Source organism: Trichechus manatus, unplaced genomic scaffold (assembly GCF_000243295.1).
Source record: "Trichechus manatus latirostris isolate Lorelei unplaced genomic scaffold, TriManLat1.0 scaffold00207, whole genome shotgun sequence".
NCBI lineage: Eukaryota > Metazoa > Chordata > Mammalia > Sirenia > Trichechidae > Trichechus > Trichechus manatus.
In genome coordinates, this window is record NW_004444143.1 from 1,390,625 (window position 1) to 1,411,833 (window position 21,209).

Below are 21,209 nucleotides of genomic sequence, written 5' to 3' on the forward strand. Positions count from 1 at the left end.
GTTTTATTGGGTGGAAAAAACTGTTCTCAAACAGGGAGCACCCCTCTGAAGACATGAGCTCATCACATTACAATTTTGATTAGCTTATATACAGTACAAATTTTTAGGGATTTCCCAAAAGGAAAATTTAAAATGATTAGTTGTCATTCACTTAATCAGCAGGAGGTGGCTTGGACTGGTTTATTAAGTTTTCGTGTCTGCATTCTGTAGGCTAGTTATGGCTTATCTAATTATTTAAACTTTTCCCAGAACTGTCTTTATCATGAGTTTTTAGTTTCTGTGAAGGGTTGAGTTAAGTTTAAACACAGGGGCAGGGAGCAGGGGAGGGCATTTTCTTTAACAGAGCAGTTCTACTCTGTAACATATGGGGTGACCATGAGTCAGAATCAACTTCACACCAACAGGTTTTACTAGACTAAGAGTGACTAGGAGGAAAGGTTTGGTGATCTACTTCTGAAAATCAGCCAGTGAAAACCCTATGTATCACAATGGTCCCATCCCTGTTGTGCATGGGGTCATCATGAGTCAGGGGCTGACTTGTCAGAGGCTGACAACAATTGTGAAAATGAAGCAAATTTATAAGAAAAGACATACATGCATACATAAACTTTTATGTATTTTTCTCCTTTCTATAGTTTTATAGAATAAAAACATACATTCAGTTTTTTAAAATAAACTTTTTATTTTGGATGAATTTTAGATTTACAGAAAAGTTACAAAGATAGTATAGAGAGTTCCTGTATACCCTTGTGGAGTGAAGAATTACTTTACCCAAAGTATTTGGTCTTTGTTCTTGGTTCCTGAGAGAGAACCTCTAAACCCTGGGAATTTCCTGAGTGATTAGAGTGTCTTTGTTATTCAAGAGGACTCCAGACTACACTTGACAGGTTATGCTAATGAGGTGACTATTGGGGGGGGCTGGCTATGCCAGAAACACCCACCACATAATATCAGCCTGCCCTCCAGGAAGAGGAGTAGGGCTAGAGATTGAGTTTAACCATGTGACCAATGATTCAATCAATCATGCCTACCTAATGAAACCCCAATAAAAATTCTAGACACTGAAGCTTTGGCGAGCTTCCTGGTTGGTAATAGACCTTGATGTACAAAAGCGTAATACAGTCATGCGTTGCTGTCATGGATTGAATTATGTCCCCCAAAAATATGTGTATCAATTTGGCTCAGTCATGATTCCCAGTATTATGTGATTGTCCACCATTTTGTCATCTGATGTGATTTTCCTATGTGTTGTAAATCCTATCTCTATGATGTTAATGAGGCAGGATTAGAGGCAGTTATGTTAATTAGGCAGGACTCAATCTACATGATTAGGTTGTATCTTGAGTCAATCTCTTGTGAGATATAAAAGAAACAAGCAGAGAGACGGGGGGGCCTCATACCATCAAGAAAGTAGTGCTGGGAGCAGAGCATGTCCTTTGGACCTGGGGTTCCTGCTCAGAGACGCTCCTAGTCCAAGGGAAGATTGATGACAAGGACCTTCCTCCAGAGCCGACAGAGAAAGCCTTCCTCTGGAGCTGACGCCCTGAATTTGGACTTCTAGCCTACTAGCCTGTGAGAGAATAAAGTTCTGTTTGTTAAAGCCATTCACTTGTGGTATTTCTGTTACAGCAGCACTAGACGACTAAGACAGTCACTTATGTCCATGATAAATTCTGTGAAATAGGACTTCACGTGATTTGGATGATGTGCAAACACCATATTATATGCAGACAGTCCCTGGGTTACAAAAATCTGACTTACGTACAACCCATAGTTATGAACCAACCCCTGCAGATTCTATTAGATTAAAAATTCAAGGTACATAAAATGGTTTGTAATAACAAATGGGCACTACTTTGAGATGTGCATCAAAACATTATTATTATTACTGTATTATTATGTTACTACAGCCAGAATGCTCCTTAGAAGGAAGGATGGCAAGACTTCATCTCATATGCATTGGGCATGTTATCAGAAGGGACCAGACCCTGGAGAAGGACATCGTGCCTGGCAAAGTAGAGCGTTATCGAAAAAGAAGATCATCAACGAGATGGATCGACACAGTGGCTGCAACAGCGGGCTCCAACATAGCAACAATTGTGAGGATGGCCCAGGACCGGGCAATGTTTTGTTCTGTTGTACGCAGGGTCGCTGTGGGTCAGAACCGACCTGACGGCACCTAACAACATTATTATGTTAACAATGTTTTAGTGCATCTGTGTTTCTTTAAATAAGTGCTTCTTTAATAATGTTTTTTATGTACTGTACCATTATACGCCTGCAATGCAATTGCTTTGTATGGAAGAGACACGAGATAAACACGTGATGCTTGCGGGAAGCTGTTGCGTTCGCTATGTCCCCTTCTCTGATTGTGATTTCTGAACTTATGGGACCACGAATGTCTATGAGGTGGGACGTTGCCTGAATGGACTTTATGTGGCACATGACTGTACATTCCTTAGCACATGGAAGCTCTGGGTTGGGGATCTCCCAAACCTTGGACTATGCATCTCTTTAAGTTGGTCCTGATGTGTATCCTTTATAATAAAGCTGTAATCTTAAGTATAGTGCTTTGCTGAGGTCTGTGAATTCTTCTAGTGAACTATTGAACCTGAGGGGTAGGGGGAACCCCTGAGTTTGTAGCCAGCAGGTTAGAAGCTCGGGGTCCTGGGGACATCTGAGCTTGCAGCTGGCGTCCTGAGTGGGTAATGGGAACCTCCAAATCTGCAGCCAGTTGGTCAGAAGTGCCGGCGTCCTTGGGACCTCTCAAGTTGTGGCTGGTGTCTGAAGTCTGGGGCAGCGTTTGAAGTCTGGCGGACTGTGCTCCTTACTGTAAGATCTGACCAAACTACAGCGGTTAAGGTCGGAAGAAGAAGAACTGGATTTGCAGTTGGTGTCAGAAGACTGACACCTTGCCCTTCACCCAGTTTCCCCTAATGCAAACATCTCACATGACCATGGTATGTTTATCAAAACTAGGAAAGTAACTCCAGTGCAGTACTATTAACTAAACTCCAGACTTTATTCAAGTTGGAGTGGTTTTCTCGCTGATGTCTTTTTTTCTCCTGGAGGACGCAATCTAGGACCGCAGTTTGCATTCGGCTCCTTTTAAACTTAGCTGCATAGCATTGCTGGGTGTGAGAGAAATGAATTACTTAACTAGTTCCGCTCTGATGTGATTTAGGCTGTTTCTCAGTTACTGCTTTCTCAGTTACGCTTGTACACAGGTCTTTTCATACATGTGTGAGTGTTCATGGAGCAGAGACCCAGAAGAGGGATCAACTGGGTGTGAGTTTTACATTTGAGGGGATAAACCCACTTGCCCTCGTGGAAGCATTGTACTCAACCGCGGACATAGTCAGAGATGTGTGCCCTGCTTGATTGCTAGAGAACATCATAGTTTATTCTTTCCATACCTATGACCTCAGACTGTGAGAGTTTGCTCAGAGGGGCAGGAGAGAAAGAGATAGGCTTAGGGAGGTGGCAAGGGTCTAGGCCGCACCAGGCTGTCAGTACCAGGCCGAGGAACGAGCCTTTGCGCTAAGGATCCTGGGGAACCAAGGAGGGAAGAGGCCAAGGAGGTGGGTTGTAGGGATGTGGTAGGGACACCATCAAGTGGCTTCATCTAGCTTAGGGGTTCCCAGCCCTGACCTGGCCCTCGCCTCTGAGCTCCCCTCTCACCCACAAGAGCAGGCCTCTGAGTGGAAGGTCCAGATCTGTCCTGCTGGCTGCGGCCTGCCTTGGCCCAGCCACACCGTTGCCAGGCCGGCTGAGCTGGACTCACAGGTGTGTGGTCCGGCAGGAGCCAGAGAGGGCAGTGAGGGGCGTGGGACAGAGTGGGGGCCTGCTGCCCGATGGCCCGGAGGCCAGCTTTGACAGCTCGAGGCCTGACCACTCTCAGCTGCTTAGGTGAAGTTCAAAAGCATTTAGGCAGAATAATTCTTTTTCTCAGTGCCTATCTTGTGGCCGTCCGTGGCGTTTTTATTTACGTTTCTTTCTTTTTTTTTTTTTTTAACATTTATTTCTTGATTTGTGTGAAGAACAAAAGCAATAACCACCCTGGAAAATCTGGAAAATACCAAAAAGCCCAAGGAATGAAATAAAAATCCCCTGTAAATGCCTCTTCTTCTCCAATAACCAATGATAATATTTGGGAGGCTTTTAAAAAATGTTTTAATGCAAACACACACATATTTCTATTTTTATCAGAAAAGGGATCATACCTGGCATGCTGTGTTATAATCTGCTTAACAATTTCCTGATTATTTCCCCGTGCCATTAAATACTCCTCATGCCATTAAATCCGTGTGGTTTTTAAGGGGAAAAACTGATTTTACACATATCGATCTCCATTAAATCCACAAACGATCTTTAAAGGCTCCCAGCCCAAAACTCATATTAACTTAGTATGTGCTGAGCCCGTGGGTGGGGCACCTCTTAGTGAAAGCATCCATCACGTGAGTGAATTAGGGTCTGTACATCAGGAAGGCTGGGGTCCCAAACATTTGAAATCGGGGCTTAGCAGAGACAGCTGCAGCCTCAGCAAGGAGTTTATCCCTGCGTTTGGTGCTGATCACACAGCACTGGGAAAATCCCCGATTCATAATAAAAGGTCTAACTTTTCCTGAGCTCTCTGAATGCATCCCATGAAGTAGGTACTGTCACAGCCCTCATTTTACAGAGGGGCGCATCCAGGCGCACAGAGAGAACTCAGCTGCCCCAGTGTGATGGTGCTGACTCCTGGCCTGTCTCAGAGATCTGAGTCACAGGAGGACTTGCCTGAATTCAAAAGCAGATTAAGATGGAATGCCCCTTTCCTTGACACATTTATAAGCAGGTCAAATATATGCCGGTGGCGGGGTTGGGGTGGGGGGGAGTTTCATTGCAGGGCCTGAGAAAAGCCAGCTCAGCTGGTTAGCCTGGAGAAGTTCCTATGAGTTACAATACAGCGTGTGTCACATCTAAACGGTGCTTTTACAATTCCGGTTTGAAAAGGAAAGCTGTATATTGCTCAGTAATTTAGAAATCCCTTTATTAGTATTTTGTTTCTGAAAACTCATAAATGATCTTTATAAAATTCACTCTTCTCCTCGGAGGATTTCTTCATGGGAAATATGCATATAGGACTTTTACGAAAATGAAATAATTTATGCGTAAAATCTTGCTACTTGTCTTTCTCACTTAACAACAGATCGTGATGATGTCTGATGTGTCTCTCTTCTGGAAGATAGTATAACAGTAAAAAAAAACCAAGGTGAATTTATATATACTGACATGGAAAGATGGCTGCTATATATGGTTAAGTGAAGAAGGCAAGTTGCAAAGCAATATTTAAAGCCGGATTCCGTTGAACATGTGTGCCTGTGTCAGTATACATAGATGTATCTATGTAAAATTTGGAGCCCTGGTGGCACAGTGGTTAAGAGCCCTGCTGCCCACTAAAAGGTCAGCAGTTCAAATCCACCAGGAGCTCTCTGGAAACCCTATGGGGCAGTTCTACTCTGTCCTCTAGGGTTGCTATGAATTGGAATTGACTCGACAGCAACAGATTTGGTTTTTTTTTTTAATGTAAACTTTTAAAAAGCCAAAAACGACATTTTTATCATCTGTTAAATGGAAAGATTACAAAAGCTTTTTGCCTTTCTAAAAAGTATTTTTGGCATTCCTTTAAACATTAACCCATTGAAGGGAAGGCCAAATCCCCCTGACCAATCCCGCACCTCCAAGTGTGTTCAGCATCACGTTTGATGGATACGTACCCACAGGAACAAAATATGTTATGTATTTTGCAATTTTGTCTGCTCTGTATTTCTTGGAGCTTTTTCCATGGTATTCTGTGGTATTCTAGAGTGTGGACATAGTGTAGCTAATTTAGCCGATCCCCTACGGATGGCCATTTAGGTTACTATAGTGAATATCCATAAAGATAATGTCCAATTATCGATACCATACCAAAAAAACCAAACCAAACCCACTGACGCTGAGTCGATTCCGACTCATAGTGACCCTATAGGACAGAGGAGAACTGCCCCATAGGGTTTCCAGAGAGCTCCTGGTGGATTTGAACTGCCGACCTTTTAGTGGGCAGCAGGGCTCTTAACCACTGCACCACCAGGGATGCATCCATACCATATGACATCTTTTTATATCAGCTCACCTAGATCTATCTTCCTAACTGCCACAGAAAATCCAGTCCAAGGACATTCCATGAGTTACACAGCCCATCCATTGCTGATGTGTGTTAGGTTCTTTCCCATTTTTCACCCTTGCAAACTATGACCTCTTTGACATTACAGATTTTTTAAAGGATATTTTTAAAACTGAAATATGGATTCGACATTTGAAGACCATCTGCAGATCAGTGGAATAAATGAGGATCCAGGGAAACTTCCTTCAATGGGAAGGAAGCCAAGTCCTCCTGGCGAGGCCTAATCACTGCATAACGGCCATACAGCGGGGCTGCTTCAGGGAGGACAAAAGAGGGGTAATGAGATTCTTAAACTGTTTGCTGTCATGGACCCCTTAGAGAACTTGCTAGAAGCTATAGCTTTTCGGAGGAAGATGTCAGCACCTATACTTGCCCAACACTGCACCCTGATTTTTCTTTGAGAAACAACCACCCTCCCCAACACCACTACTGGATACATCCTTGGCATGACTAGTCAAGGTGTCCTGCCCTCCCCAGCCAAAGGATGGGCCTAAAACCCAACCCAAGACCAAACCCGTTACCGTTGAGTTGATTCTCACTCATAGGGACCCTATAGGACAGAGTAGAACTGCCCCATAGAGTTTCCAAAGAGTGGCTGGTGGATTTGAACTGCTGACCTTTTGGTTAGCAACTGTAGGTCTTAATCACTGCGCCACCAGGGCTCCAGGCCAAGACGATATGATTCAATTCCTGGACATTGGCTAAAGCTATTGGGAGAGAGGTCTTTTCTCCAAGCTGTGTTGCTTAGTTATAAAGATGCAAGTCTAGGGTTGCCAAAGAAATCCTGCCTGAGCATGAAGTAAGTTTTCTGGAAACCTAGATTGAACACCTGGATCCAGATGTGCCTGAAACAAGCCCTACCAACTCAGTTACATAAGCTAATAAATTTTATGCTTCAGCCAGAGCCAATGGGTGTGATTTCTGCTACTTCCATTGAAAGAGTTCCTGTTCCTTCACCCTTGCTCCAGGAGAAAACAACTTCATTCAACCAGTATTTACTGAGTATCTAGTCCATGCTCAGTCCCGTGATGGGCGATGCTGGGGTCAATAACATGATCGTGGCAGAACTGGTCTCTCTACTTGTGATGATCCCAGTCTACTAGAGCTTAAACAGACAATCACATGCAAACTATTCTGTGACAGTGTTGACACCTGAGACACTGAAGGAAAAGCTTGGGGAGCTATGAGAGAGGCATCTGTGAATGGGGTGGTGGGATCAGGGACCCCCTGAGGATGAGACTTTTAAGTTGAGACCCCAAAGATAGGAAGGAATCAGCCAAGTGAAATGAGGTCAAGGGCAAAGGGTCCATGCACACATGTCCAGGGGTTTTACCCACCCCCACCAAGGCTGAACGGGGCTCAGAAACCTGGAAAGAGACTGTCTTGGTTATCTTGTGCTGCTATAACAGAAAGACCACATGTGGATGGCTTTAACAAAGTGAAATTTATTCTCTCACAGTCTAGGAGGCCAGAAGTCCAAATTCAGGGTGCCAGCTCCAGGAGAAGGTTTTCTGTCAGTTCTAGGGGAAGGTCCTTGTCATCAATCTTTCCCTGGTCTAGGAACTTCTCAGCACAGGGACCCCAGGTCCAAAGGACACGCTCTGCTCCCAGCACTGCTTTCTTGGCGGTATGAGGTCCCACTGTCTCTCTGCTTGTTTCTCTCTTTTATAACTCAAAAGAGATTGACTCAAAATACAACCTAATCTTGTAGATTAAGTCCTACCTCATTAACATAACTGCCTCATTAACATCATAGAGGTAGGATTTACAACAGATAGGAAAACCACGTTGGATCACAAAATGGTGGACAGCCACACAATACTGGGAACCACGGCCCAGCCAAGTTGACACACATTTTTGAGGGACACAATTCAATCCATGACAGGGACCTTGGGAGTAGAAAGAGGGAAGGGTGAGGGAGGTGGGAAGCGTAGTGAGGTGACCATCCAGGCTCCAGCCGGAGGAAGCAGAAGCAGGAGGAGGAGGAAGCAGAGGTGTGCACTTGGCCTGCCTTTCTTGTTCCTCACAGTGGGGTGTAAAAATACATGGCTATCAGCATCACAGGGAGCTGGACAAGGAGGCAGCCGGGTGAGGGACACTCCAGCCCCATGCCCACATCCCACCAGCCTGTAGGCTCCCTGCCTCTCACCGTCCACATCAGGATGGCAAACCCGAACCACGAGACGCCCCACGTGTAGCTGTTGATGGCGTGGCCAATGTGCTCGAAGCAGCCCTGTGCATGGGGGCAAATGAAGGTCTGAGAAGATGTCCAGGGAGGCTGGCAGCTGTGGGCAGGAGTCACTGTGCCCCGCTGGGAAAGCCCTGATTCCCCGACCTGTGCAATGGGCCTGGTGGAAGTATCTACCTCTCAGGGTGGATTCGGGGAGCCAGGGAGGTGGCATCGCACTCAGGCCCTGCACAAGTAGGCACCGTGCTGATGATGGTTGTGGCTATGACAGTTTGAGGGCCATTGTTTTTAGAGCCAGTTTCCCATACTGCCCACAAGTTCTAAGGGCTTGAAATATACCTGTAGGATCAGCCCAGTTCTGACACCTCTTCATTTAGAGATGAGGCTGAATGAGGCCAGAGTCACCCTCATGCAGACTTCTGCCCCGGCTTGGGGGCAGCCGAGAATAGAGGTTCAGGATGCATGCCCTGGAGTCCAAGTTGGGGGCCAGCTCTGCCATTTGTTGGCTGTGGGTCCTGGTTATGACTCTGAGCCTCTGAGCCTCAGACACCCATCTCTGAGGTGGCCATCTTGATAGCACTGCACTCCGAGAGCAGCTTCAGGGATTCCCGAGGAGGATGTGTGAACGCCTCGGCAGAGGCGGGGTCCAGCCATGGCGGTGCTGTCTTGTGCTTATGGTTTTCACACAGGCCACCCTCTCCATGGAACCCTGGTGGTGCAGCGGTTAAGAGCTACAGCGAGCTATGGCTGCTAACCAAAAGGTCAGCAGTTCAAATCCACCAGCCGCTCCTTGGAAACCCTATAGGGTGATTCTACTCTGTCCTATAGGGTCGCTATGAGTTGGAATTGACTCGACGGCAATGGGTTTGGTTTTTTTGGTTTGGCCCTCTCCATGACACCTGATCTAAGACACGAGGCTGAAGGGCCCCCAAGCAGCCGGAAGCAGCAGAAGGACCTCTGGAGCCGGTTCTCCTTTAGGCTAACCTCCTGGTTTCTCTTCCTGGTTTGACACTCGCTTTGCAGTGGTTAAAGGCCTTGCTTGGGGGCCTGGCTGCCTGAAAGGGAAGCCCACCTCCAGCCCTTCCTAACAGGCAAGCTCGCAGTTTCCTCATCTATAAATTGGGGGTAATATTGGAGCCCTGGTGGTGCAGTGGTTAAGCGTTTGGCTACTAATCAAAAGGTTGGCAGTTCAAATCCACCAGCTGCTCCTTGGAAACCCCACAGGGCTGTTCTACTCTGTCCTATGGGGTTGCTATGAGTTGGAATCAACTTGACAGCAATGAGTTTTATTATAATGTTTGGAGTCCCCGTGTGTTGCAAATGATTAACGTGCTCAGCTGCTAACTGAAAGGTTGGATGTTGGAGTCTATCCAGGGGTACCTCAGAAGAAAGGCCTGGTGATCTACTTCCCAAAACCCAGCCATTGAAAACCCTAGGGAGCACAGTTCTACTCTGACACACATGGGGTCACCATAGGTCAGAACTGATTTGACGGCCACTGGTTTATAATCTTCACCCCGTAAGGTTGTGCTAAGGATTAAAAACGAAAAAATGTAAAATACTTGGAAGAACGCCCGGGGCGATACGTGTTGGTCGTTACTGGTTTTCTGTTGCTGTGTTGTCGCTCTTATCCTCTGCCTCAGTCCAGACAACCTGAGAAAAGTAGCAGATGCCCGTTCTGACGGAACAGCCCCTGCGTGCATCCTGCTGACTGCTTGTGGCCTCAGGCAAGCGTCCTCCCCTAAGGCGGTGGTGCTTAGAGTATGGCCAGCAGGATCGGCATCATCTGAGGACTTGTTTTAAAAACCCATTGCCATTGAGTGGATTCCGACTCATAGCAATCCTGTAGGACAGAGTAGAACTGCCCCATAGGATTTCCAAGGAGCAGCTGGTGGACCTGAACTGCTGGCCTTTTGGTGAGCAGCTGTAGCTCTTAATCCCTGCGCCACCGGACACCCTGAATCAGATATTGGAGGTTCTTTCACAAGTCCTCCAGGTGACTGTGAGTCACGGCAAAGTCTGAGAACCTGCTGTGTCAGTTACCTTACCTGTAGACTGGGCAGCTGAGGACGTCCTCCCTGGGCTGGTGGGGAGGAGCAGAGAGAGCAACACGGACGGGGTGTGGTGTGGGGCTGGGCACCGGAGCAGACACTTGGGGAAGCTCCTTAGAAAGAAACAGAGGGAGCGAGGGACAGAGAAGGCGACAGGCCGAGTGAGGGAGTGTGAGAGAGAGGGACAGCTGGGGAAGAAGCAGAAAGGAGAGAGAAGAAGGGGGAGGGAGAAAATCAGACTGAATGGGGAGCAGAGGGATGGGACAGGGAGAAGACAGGAGACAGAGGGAAGAAGGGAGAAAGAAAAAGAAAGACAAGGAGGGAGAGAGACGCAGAGACCCAAAGGAGAGACACGGACCCAGCAAGAGACAGACAAGCAGAAGAAGGAAGTCCAGGTGGAGAGACAGCTGGGGGAGCCAGTGAGGAGGGGGGAGGAGAGAGGGAGGGAGATGGGCAGCCAGTGGGAGGGGAGGGATGGGAGAGCTAGAGAGGAAGCAGAAGAGCCAGGAGCAGAGAGGGATGGGCAGACAGGAGGAGAGGCGAGCTGCGGGACACAGCACACCTTGGTGAACAGGAAGTCCACGTGGCCCAAGCTGCAGCCTTCCTCATCAAGGGGGACGAAGTTGCCAGTCTGGCGGCAGCACAGTGGGGGCCAGGGGAACACCACCTCGGGAGTGGCCGTCCGGAAGGCTGAGGTGTAGTTCACCCAGTCCATGGGCCCGGAGGTGCCGCAGCACTCTTGCTGGAGACAGAGATGGGGGTCAGGCAGGCTCGGGCTCAGAGAGGGCAGCCGCTCACCTGAGGCCACACAGTGAGGAGGGACAAACTGGACCTGCCCCCCAGCGGCCCTTGCCCTGGGCCTCAAAGTTGTGGGGGGGGGGGTGTAAGGCTGATGGGGGATTTAGGCGGAACCCACAGCGTTTGTTTAAACAAAAAAATGTTTTTTTTAATTGGTTGTTGACAAAAACTGCCCCAAATGACATGAAGAGGCAGGCATCTGGCTTCTTCTGGCACCTGTGGTGTTTGAATGTGCGGCCCCTGAATGATGGAAACAGGCTCGGGTGTCCTTCAAACATGGGTTCGAATCCTGGCCAGTTGGCTTTGTGACTCGGGGCAAAAAGGACCTCCGTCTCGTCCTCTTGAGAAATAGTATCATGTTGGGTTTAATTAAGAATATGGCTTCTGGAACCTGGGGGCCTGGACTGGCCCCTTCTGGCTCTGTGCTATAGGGTAAGTCACTTACCTCCTGGCCTGGGCTCCCTCACCTGTAAACAGCTGCTCACAGCACCTCCCTCAGGTGGTGGTTGTAAGGACTAAATAAGCTTTAAAAGTGCTTTGAACGGTGCAAAATAGAAGTTAGTACTCAATAAACGTTTGCTATCATTATTATTGTTGCTGTTTTCGTTATTGAGGCAGAGTACAGTGTAATATTACCATGTTGGTGAAGAAGGTTGAATACACCACGGACGGCCAGAAGAACAAACCAATCTGTCTTGGAAGAAGTACAGCCAGAATGCTCCTTAGAAGCCAGGATGGTGAGACTTTCTCTCACATGTTTTGGACGTGTTATCAGGAGGGACCGGTTCCTGGAGAAGGACATCATGCTTGCTAAAGCAGAGGGTCAGTGAAAAAGAGAAGGACCCTCCACAAGATGGATTGACAGTGGCTGCGACAATGGGCTCAAACATAACAATGATCGTGCGGATGGCGCGGGACCGGGCAGGGTTTCATTCTGTTGTACACGGGGTCGCTGTGAGTCGGAACCGACTCGCCAGCACCTGACAACAACAACATCATAGCGTGATGGTTAGGAGCAGCTCTGGATCCAGGCTGCCAGGTTCAAATCCCAACTCTGCCACTTACCAACCGTGTGACCCTGGGCAAGTGACTTCCCTTTCTGAGCCTGTTTGTCATCTGGAAGATGGCCATGAATGGAGCCCCTTCCTCACAGACATCACTGAGTGGACACCTGTAAAGCACTCCCTCATCCCCCTCTGTGGACTGACCCCACGCCCTCCCTGCACGGCCCCCACCCTGTTGTTACTGCTACGGAATCAGCCCAGCTCGTGGCGAACCCACGCACCACACAGCTGTACACTGATTGGTCCTGTGGATCAGACCGTTGCGGCCCATGGGTTCCCACTGGCTGATTTTCAGAAGTAGATTGCCGCACCTTTCCTCCTAGCCCATCTTAGTCTAGAAGCTCTGCTGAAACCCGTTCCACATCATGGCAACACGCAAACCTCCACGGACAGGTGGGTGGTGGCTGCCCGTGAAGCGTATTGACTGGGAACCCAACCTGAATCTCCCACATGGAAGGCGAGAATTCTATCACGGAACCACCATCGCCCCCTTTCGCCCACGCTGGCCCACCTCGATCATGATGCGGTCCCAGAGGCGGGTCAGCTCCTGGCCCTGGTCTGTGTTTGCACTGTAGAAGGTCAGCATCTGCTTGGTGATCAGGGATGGGTTGGACACCATCTACAGAAGGCCGGAAGAACAGGGTCCAGCAGGACTGGGTGGGAAGGGAGGCCCCCCGTCCCATACTCGGGACCCCCACCACACCCCCCTGAAGTCACACCCCTCCCTGGCCGCTGCCCAGTTCAGGCTCACATAGTCTCGATGGGTGTAGGATGTGATGCAGGAGGCGCACTCAAAGATGTAGATGATGAGCATGAGCACCAGGTACTGCGGGGACAGAGCGGGGTGGCCAGTCAGGGAGAAGCCTGGGAAGTCACGTCCCCTGAAGGATTCATTGGTGGGTACAAAGGTAATTTCTTAAAAAGTGTAGGGCAACGTGAATGACAGCATCTATACGGTGGGTATACAGGCGTTCGCTGTACAATTCTTTTAACTTTTCTGTACGGTTCAGCTTTTTTTATACTAAAAAAAATGTAAAACAAACCTGTGGCCATTGAGTTGATTCTGACTCACAGCGACCCTAGAGGACAGAGAAGAACCGCCCCATAGGGTTTCCAAGGAGCGGCTGGTGGATTCCAGCTGCCGACCTTTCGGTTAGCAGCCGTAGCTCTTAACCACTGCGCCACCAGGGCTCCTTTCTGTAATAAAATATTGAGTAAAACGAAACCAACTGCAACAACAAAAAAATAGTTTAAATATGTAAAATAATCCCCAAAGTTAACTATTGACTTGGACCAGTAAAATAAATGTCTACTATAAAAAGAAAAGAAAAAAATATTCTCCAGACAATGAGATTTGAACACAGACTAGGTAATGGAAGAGGTGAAAAAACCAGGGTGGATTTTGCGGTGTGCCAATGGCATGGTGCTTGTGCAAAAAAAGAAAAAAAAAAGCTCTATAGTTGGTGCTTAGCGAAAATTATTTTCCTGTTTTCACCTCTTACCCAAATCCTTAGCTGTCCTCACCCCTCACCCTCACCCTTAAAGCTATGGGGTGTGGAGGTGTGGGGTGTGGATGTGCCAACCCCCCACTGGGAGAGCAAATTACGATATTGCATAACAAGCCTGACTGCTTTACAACAATGTCCTTATCACCCGGAGAAATGTGCACCCAAGTATTTACAGGGGAAATGGCTTGGTGTCTGGAATGTGCCTTAGAATACCCCAGAGGGGCGGGGCGTGTGGGCAAGCAGAGGAGGCGGGGTGAGCCGCATCTGTGGTCGCCATTGCTGGAACCAGGTCGTGGGCTCACAGGCTTCACCGTGCCATCACGCCAATCCACTTCAAATGTCCCATAGGAAAAACTTTAAAAAATCCAGTGTCTAAGTTAATGGCAAACTAACAGGGGAGACAGATACAGACTCAAACATTTTTTTTTTTAACTAGTTGGGTGAACTTTTAGGGTTTTGGTTAAATTGTTATGCCAGAGGATTAAATAAGGGATTTTTTTTTTTAAAGAAAGAAAAAGCCAAGCCCTCCTCCCCCCCCACCCATGGCTCCATCTCACTCAGGGTAAAGCTGAAGTCTTCACCAAGGCCCCCTTGCCCCACTCTGTACCCCTTTCCCCCACTCTGTACCCCCTTCCCCAGCCCCCTCCCTCCCTCAGCTCCAGCCACACTGCCTCCAGGTCCCCTCTGGCCTCAGAGGCTTGTCTGTTCTCTGCCTGGAACACTCTTCCCCCAGCTACAGCCAGGACTAACTCCCTCGCCTCCTCCAGGTCAATGCCCTCTCTGGCTGTGAGGGTCTCCCTGCCGCTTTGCCAGCTCCTCCAGCAGAACATGGGTCCCCCAGGGCAAGAGCTTGATCTGTAGTGCTTAGCACACAGCGCCTGGGTCTTACTCAGTAGGCGTTTGCTGATTGAATAGCCCCTCCTGGGAGTCTAAAAGACCAGCAGCTGCAGAAGAAGGACAGTGTCAGGCCAGGATTGGAATTCCTGCTCTCCCAACCACCTGCGCTGTTGGCCTCTTTGAGCCTCAGTTTCCTCATCTGGCAAATGGGTAGAAAAGCACTCACCTCAGAGGGCAGCTGAAAGGACTGAGGGAGCTCGTGTCTCTAAATCCCTCAGCCTAGTGTTGGGTGGAAAGCCTGGCGATGCGGTGGTTAAGAGCTCGGCTGCTAACCAAAAGGTCGACAGTTCGAATCCACCAGGGGTTCCTTGGAAACCCTATGGGGCAGTTCTACTCTGTCCTGTAGGGTCTTTGTCGGGTCACTACGAGTGGGAATCAACTCGAGGGCAATGGGTTTGGTTTTGGTTTTTTTGGGGTCAGGCATGTGAGAGGCACTCAGGAGGGCTGGGTTGTCCTGATGCTATTATTGTTGTTGGCAGAGATGAAGAGCACAGGCTCAGGGGCTGAACTGCTCAGGTTCAAATCCCGGCTGTGCCACTTGTTTGCGGTGTGACCTCGGATAAGTGACTTCTCCAGCCTCAGTTTCAATCCCTGCCGAATGAGTTCATGGTTAATAATGATAATAACACTTAGCTCCTGGCAGGCTGTGAGGAATAAGGGAGCTGACCCACAGAGAGCATTTAGAAAAGCCCCTAGCGAGCACTCAGGAAAAGGTTAAACGGAAACCCATTGCCGCCGAGGAGTCGAGGCCAACTCATAGCCACCCGATAGCTGTGCTATTATTATTGCTGTCGTTGTTATTGGAAGAGTTCATGAGCACAGGCTCTGGAGACCGGCTGGCTGAGGTTCACATCCCGGCCCCCGCTGTGCAAAGGAGGAGCCGTTCCCCCATGCACCTCCCCTTCTTTCCTGTGTCCCGTTCTGTCTCTGTAAAATGCGGGTGACAGCGGAGCCTGGGTGAATGGGCTATGGGGAAATGAAACGGATGCGCGGGGGGCCCGCGGAGGGGTGCCGCGCTGCACACGCTAGCAGCTGCGGTGGCTGTTGTTATGATGACTCTGGGATGAAGGTCTTTACGCTCCCCGTCCCTACCCCCGCTTTTGGGGTCTCACCGTGAGGATCGCGGCGGCGGCAGAGTGCGGCGCCCACGCCAAAGCTGGCCACCACGAACAACGAGAAACCGCAGAAGCTGGCTGTCCAGGCGCCAGCGAAGACGTCGTCCTTGCCCGAGACGCCCATCAGCGGGTACACGCGATGCTGGTCGGCTGTCACCCACACTGTCTCGGCAAACAGGGCCAGGCCTGACAGCTGGACAGGGCGACCGGTTAGAAAGGCCTCCTCAGGGCCAGCAGCCCTGGGCCCCAGGAGTTGCTGTGCCTAAGTCCCTTCCTCTCTCTGAGCCTCCACTGCCCTCTCAAGAAAACGGACATGTAGTAACAGTGGCCAAGACACGGCCCCCCCAGGTTGCTGGGATCTGACAGGAGATGCCATAGCAAAGCCCGGAGAACACGCCTGCACAGAGGAGAGGCTGGGGTCAGCCTGCCTGCCCAGAATAGTGCTGTTATTCCCCCAGAGGGGAAATTTACAAATTACAAACAACTGATCCTTTGACTCAGCAATTCTGCATCCAGGATTCAATCCTACAGATATACCCGCTGGTGTAGGAAAACCGCAAACCTAGAAGGTTCTTCCCTGGGTAATGGGATCAGGATGCCGCGCAATGGGTACTGTGCAGCCGTGAAAAAGGGCAGGGAGGCCCTCTGAGGGCTGACATGGAGCGCAGTAAGCCACAGGCTATACCAAAAAAAACCCCTGCTGCCGGCGAGTCAATCCCGACTCATAGCAACCCTGTGAGTGACGTAAAGTCACCGCTCAGCACGCAGGAGGCCCATAGGATTTCCGAGGAGTGGTTGGTGGATTCGAATTGCCAACCTGTTGGGTAGCAACCGAGCTCTTAACCACTGTGCCACCAGGGCTCCGGAGGCGATACCACCAGGAGAAGAAGGGGCGCGTGGGACAGGATGTGGAAGGAGCTCCTTCCTGGAGAAAATTTGCATAATTGCTTCTATTTGCTTAATACTATGCTGAAGAAACTAAAAACTTGGTTACCTGCAGGGGTGAGGGATGGGAAGCGAGGAGGGAGGTGGACTTCTCAGTAGACACCTTCTGACAGCAGTAAAGCTACCCTTTCTGGAGCACTTACTACGCGGCTGGTGTGGGTCCCAGTAACTCTGTGTGATGCTCATTATTGCCACCCAGCTGCAGAGTCACTACTGGCGTTAGGGCCAGTAGAGATGGTAACCAGGTGCCAAACGCTGTTCTGCGCTCATTAAGCCAATAATTCATTCATCCTCACAGTGTTTCTATTGCGTCTCTATCTTACAGATGAGGAAACAGGTCCAGAGAAGTTACGTCGCTGGCTCCAGGTCTCACAACTAGAAAATGCCAGAGCCGGGATTTGAACCCAGGTTGTCTAACTCCAGAGCCACATGCAGGTACACACATTTGAAAAAACACAACAAAACAAAAAAAAATCCACATCCATTAAAACACTTTGTGATGATCCATTACTATGGGCCCCCTGTGTGCTCAGCAGTGACTTTATGTCCGTAACGATGTTGCTGATGATACCTAGCATTTGTTAAGCACTTTTTCAGGGCTGAGGGCATACGTGGATCGGTCCATTTAATCCACACAGCAACCCACACAATGAGGACACAATGTACAGATGGGGAAGAGAGGCACAGAGAAGTCAAGTCACTTGCTCAAGGCCACACAGTGGGGAGAGGTGGAGCTGGGGTTCCAGTCCAGGATGCTTTGACTTGAGAGTCTGCAGCACCAGCTTCCTGGGGACCCCTGAGCCCTCACCCCCACCACAGGCTCAGGATTCCCCCATTCCTACCACACACCCACTAAGTACCCCGGTACTGGGGGGTGTCTCACCAGGATAATGATGTTGCCTACAACCAGCAGCCCCACGACGACCGGGGATCCTTTCTCTGCCTCGGCCACCGCAGAAGCCATGGTCCTGCCTGGGACATGTGAACAGGGCTGAGGCTGGGCAGAGGCCAGGAGGGGAGGGAGGACCCAGCCCAAGCCACCTCCCTCACCTCACACCCCAGCTGCCAGGGGCTGCCTGCCACTCTCTGCTGGGTCCAGTCTGCTACTGAATGTGCCCAGCCTCCCACAGCCCTGGTGGTGGGCACTGATCTGAGACCCATTTCACAGAAGAGGAAATCGAGGCTCTGGCAGGGCAGCCACTGGCCGGAATGCAAAGCTGCCCTCCCTGAGCTCCAGGACCTCCCTCACCAGCGCACCGCACCCCCCCCCCCCCCCCCGCCCGCTGCTTCCAGCCCTTCAGCCCCATCATCACCTTCTCTGCCTGAAGCCTCTCTGGCCACACCACAGTGGCTCCCTATATATGCCCGGGCCCCTCCTTGGGCCAGTCTACAAGGAATGGGGAAGGAGGGGGAGGTATCCAGGGGAGGGGGCAAAAGGCCCGGCAGGCAGACCAGGACAGGGGAGTGGCTTTTATGAGCTCCTCTCCAAAGGGATTTATGAGCCTGAAATTCCAGATCCTGCTAGTGTCCGGCCACCTGGGCAGGGTGATTTGCCTGTGTTCCCCGCCCCCGGCCCTGGTTCCCAGGCTTTGGTGGTGATGCTGCAGGGAGGGGAGGGGTGAGTGAAGTAAAGAGCCCCCCAGTGTCTCTCTGCCTAGGACATGGGCCCTCAGGGGAGCAAGAAAGAGAGAGGGAGAGAGAGAGACAAGTTGGACCCATGAGTGAATTCCCAATTCCATCTTCACCTCCTCTGGCTGTGTGTGACCTTGGGTAGGTGGCTACACCTCTCTGAGGCCAGGAGCCAGGGAGAGGCCCAAGCAGGGAGGGGAGGACAGGGCTGGCTCAGGGCTGTGGCTGGAGAGATGAGGCATAGGTGGGCGGGAGGGCGGGAGACTGAATGGGGACTGTGGAGTGATGGTGGAGGGTTGCACACAAGATGTGTGTGTGAAGTGAGTTAAAGGAAATGAGTGTACAACGTGGGGGCGCGAGTGTGCTAGAAAAAGGGAGAGGGCCACTGAATGGGCTCGCTGGGAGAAAAGCACTCCTTCCACACACGCACACAAGTATGCGGTCAACGCAGGGGTGCAGTGAGGAGCCTGAAAGGTCTTCAGGCTGCAGAACCGGAGAAGAGACCTAGGTTCAAACCCCAGCCCCGCCTCTTCTGGGCGGTGACTCGGCGTGTGTCTTTGCCCATCAGCAGAATGGGCATCATCCGACCACCTTCCCCGGCAGGGCAGCGAAGGGAACTGAGTGGGGTCTGCAAAGCGCCTGGCAGGGGTCCTGGTACGCAGCCCGTGGCCACGCCTCCCCAGCCGGCTCAGGAGCCCCACGTTCCGGTCAATGGCGCCTGGTGGCACGAGGCTGATTCCGCAGGCGGAAATGGTGGCTAGGGGCCCCCCCAATCCTTCCCCAGAACGTCTCGCTTCCCAGGCCCAGGGCATTTACTGTGCTTTTTCTCTGAGTTGTGACTTTCCCAGTGTATGCGAGACGGACAAGCAGAAGACACATCAGATCCCAATGGCTCCGAAATACGACATAAAGGATGTTTTCCAATTAAAATGGCTAATTTGGCTTCTAGTGAATGCATTTTAGATTTTAAATAGTTTTTCTCTGTTGATTTACATTTATGTCAACCAACGAGAAGACTCCACACTCTGTAAGTCCTGGCTAAAATACCTTGCAAACCGATAGGGCCAAGCTGATAATATGAAATATTTTTATTTTCAAACAACTGGTAAGTGTTGTGTCGCTAGCTGCCGTCCAGTCGGCCCCTGACTCATGGTGACCCCATGCCCAACAGGTTCGGATTATTGTGATGCATAGGGTTTACACTGGTTGACTTTTTTGGAAATAGATTGCCAGACCTTTCTTCCTAGTCTTGGTCTAGAAGCTCCGCTGAAACCTGTTCAGCATCTACTGACAGACGGATGGTAGCTGCGTCTGAGGTGCATTGACTGGGAATTGAACCTGGGTCTCCCGCAGGAAGGCGAGAATTCTGTCACTGAACCACCACTGCCCCCAACCGTTAGTAGTTGGAAGTTATATAAAAAGTCCAATAAAAGCAAAAATTGTCATCACTGGGGCATTCATATGCCACCGGTCAGAAAAGGGCTCCGTTTTGTCCGGAAACGTGATGCCAGTATACTTTGATGTCTAACTTGAGTTTTCACTGTTCTTACTATTACAATAAATGTTGAAATGCTATTTACTTCCTCAAAAAATTACAATGCTAACACATCCTAAAGATAAACATATGCCTACTTTAGAAGCAGCCCCTCCTCCTTGGGAATTCCCTCTGCTTCTGTTCACCAAACGCTAGGAATGGAATTCATAAAATCCCTGAACTGGAAACCACCCAAACGGTCCAGCGGAATGGAGAAATGCGGTCTGGTACATGCAGACTACCGAGCAACTACAGGAATGAATCTCAGAAATCTTATGCCGGGTGAAAAAGCCAGACTGAAAAAAAGCTGTAGTCATCCTACGATTCCAGATGAAGGTGTAGAACAGGCAACACAAATCTATGGAGAAAAAAAAGTCAAAGTAGTGTTTACTCCAGGGGAGAACGTGCCTGGGAGAGGAATGAGCAGGACTTTTCTTTCTTGGGAGCTCTGGTGGTGCAGTGGTTAAGAGCTTGGCTGCTAACCCAAAGGTCGGGAGTTCAATTCCACCAGCTGCTCCTTAGAAGCCCTATGGGGCAGTTCTACTCTGTCCTATGGGGTCGCTATGAGTCACAATCGACTCGACGGCAGCGGGTTTGTTTTTTTTGGTGTTGTTTTTGGTTTCTTTCTTGGTCTGGATACTGGTTACACGGGGGTGCTCAGACTGTGAAAATGCATCAACTTGTACACTCATGATATGTACATTTTTCTTATGTATTTATTTTTAAATTACAGTGCTTTCACAGAGGGTAGATCCTTTCAAAGAAATATCCTCAATGTGTTAAAATGGTGTTTTCCAAAGAGGGCAGCTGGATTATTGTCGGCTGTACATGGACATGGCATGAAATGATACAAGGTTCACAGAACAAGATAGTTATCCAGTCCTCACCCAGCCCTTCGGACAGCACCTCAGGTAACTTCTCTAACTTGGCTTAGAGAAGACCTCAACAGACTGCAGTGTCTGACTAGAATTCAATAACACATTTTCATTGTTTTTATGTTTAAAACAAGATGCCTTGTTTTCCACGTTCAGTGGTGATATGAGAGTTTCTGTAAAAATTTTTATTACAAAGTATTTCAAGTATACAAGAAATGTAGGACATAATGTAACAAAAACCCGTGAACTCACAACCCAACTCTGTCAAATCTAAATCTTTTTCTTCATTCACTGCGGATGTTCTTAAAGAAGCCGTGCATTGTGGATTTATTTGAAGCCACCTGATCCCACGCTAGACATAAACTCACCACTGAATTCGGAATCCCTCATCCTCAGC

At 49.5% G+C, this 21,209-nt stretch overlaps 1 protein-coding gene across 1 annotated transcript; it reads right to left on the minus strand.

The window, feature by feature from the left end:
* Positions 1-8,231: 8,231 nt before the first annotated feature.
* On the minus strand, positions 8,232-17,738 carry UPK1A (uroplakin 1A). The gene is given in 8 exon segments (XM_023742243.1): positions 8,232-8,276; positions 8,358-8,441; positions 11,010-11,189; positions 12,821-12,928; positions 13,061-13,135; positions 15,827-15,836; positions 15,838-16,022; positions 17,658-17,738. Coding segments are annotated over 8 exon segments (768 nt in total).
* Positions 17,739-21,209: the final 3,471 nt, after the last annotated feature.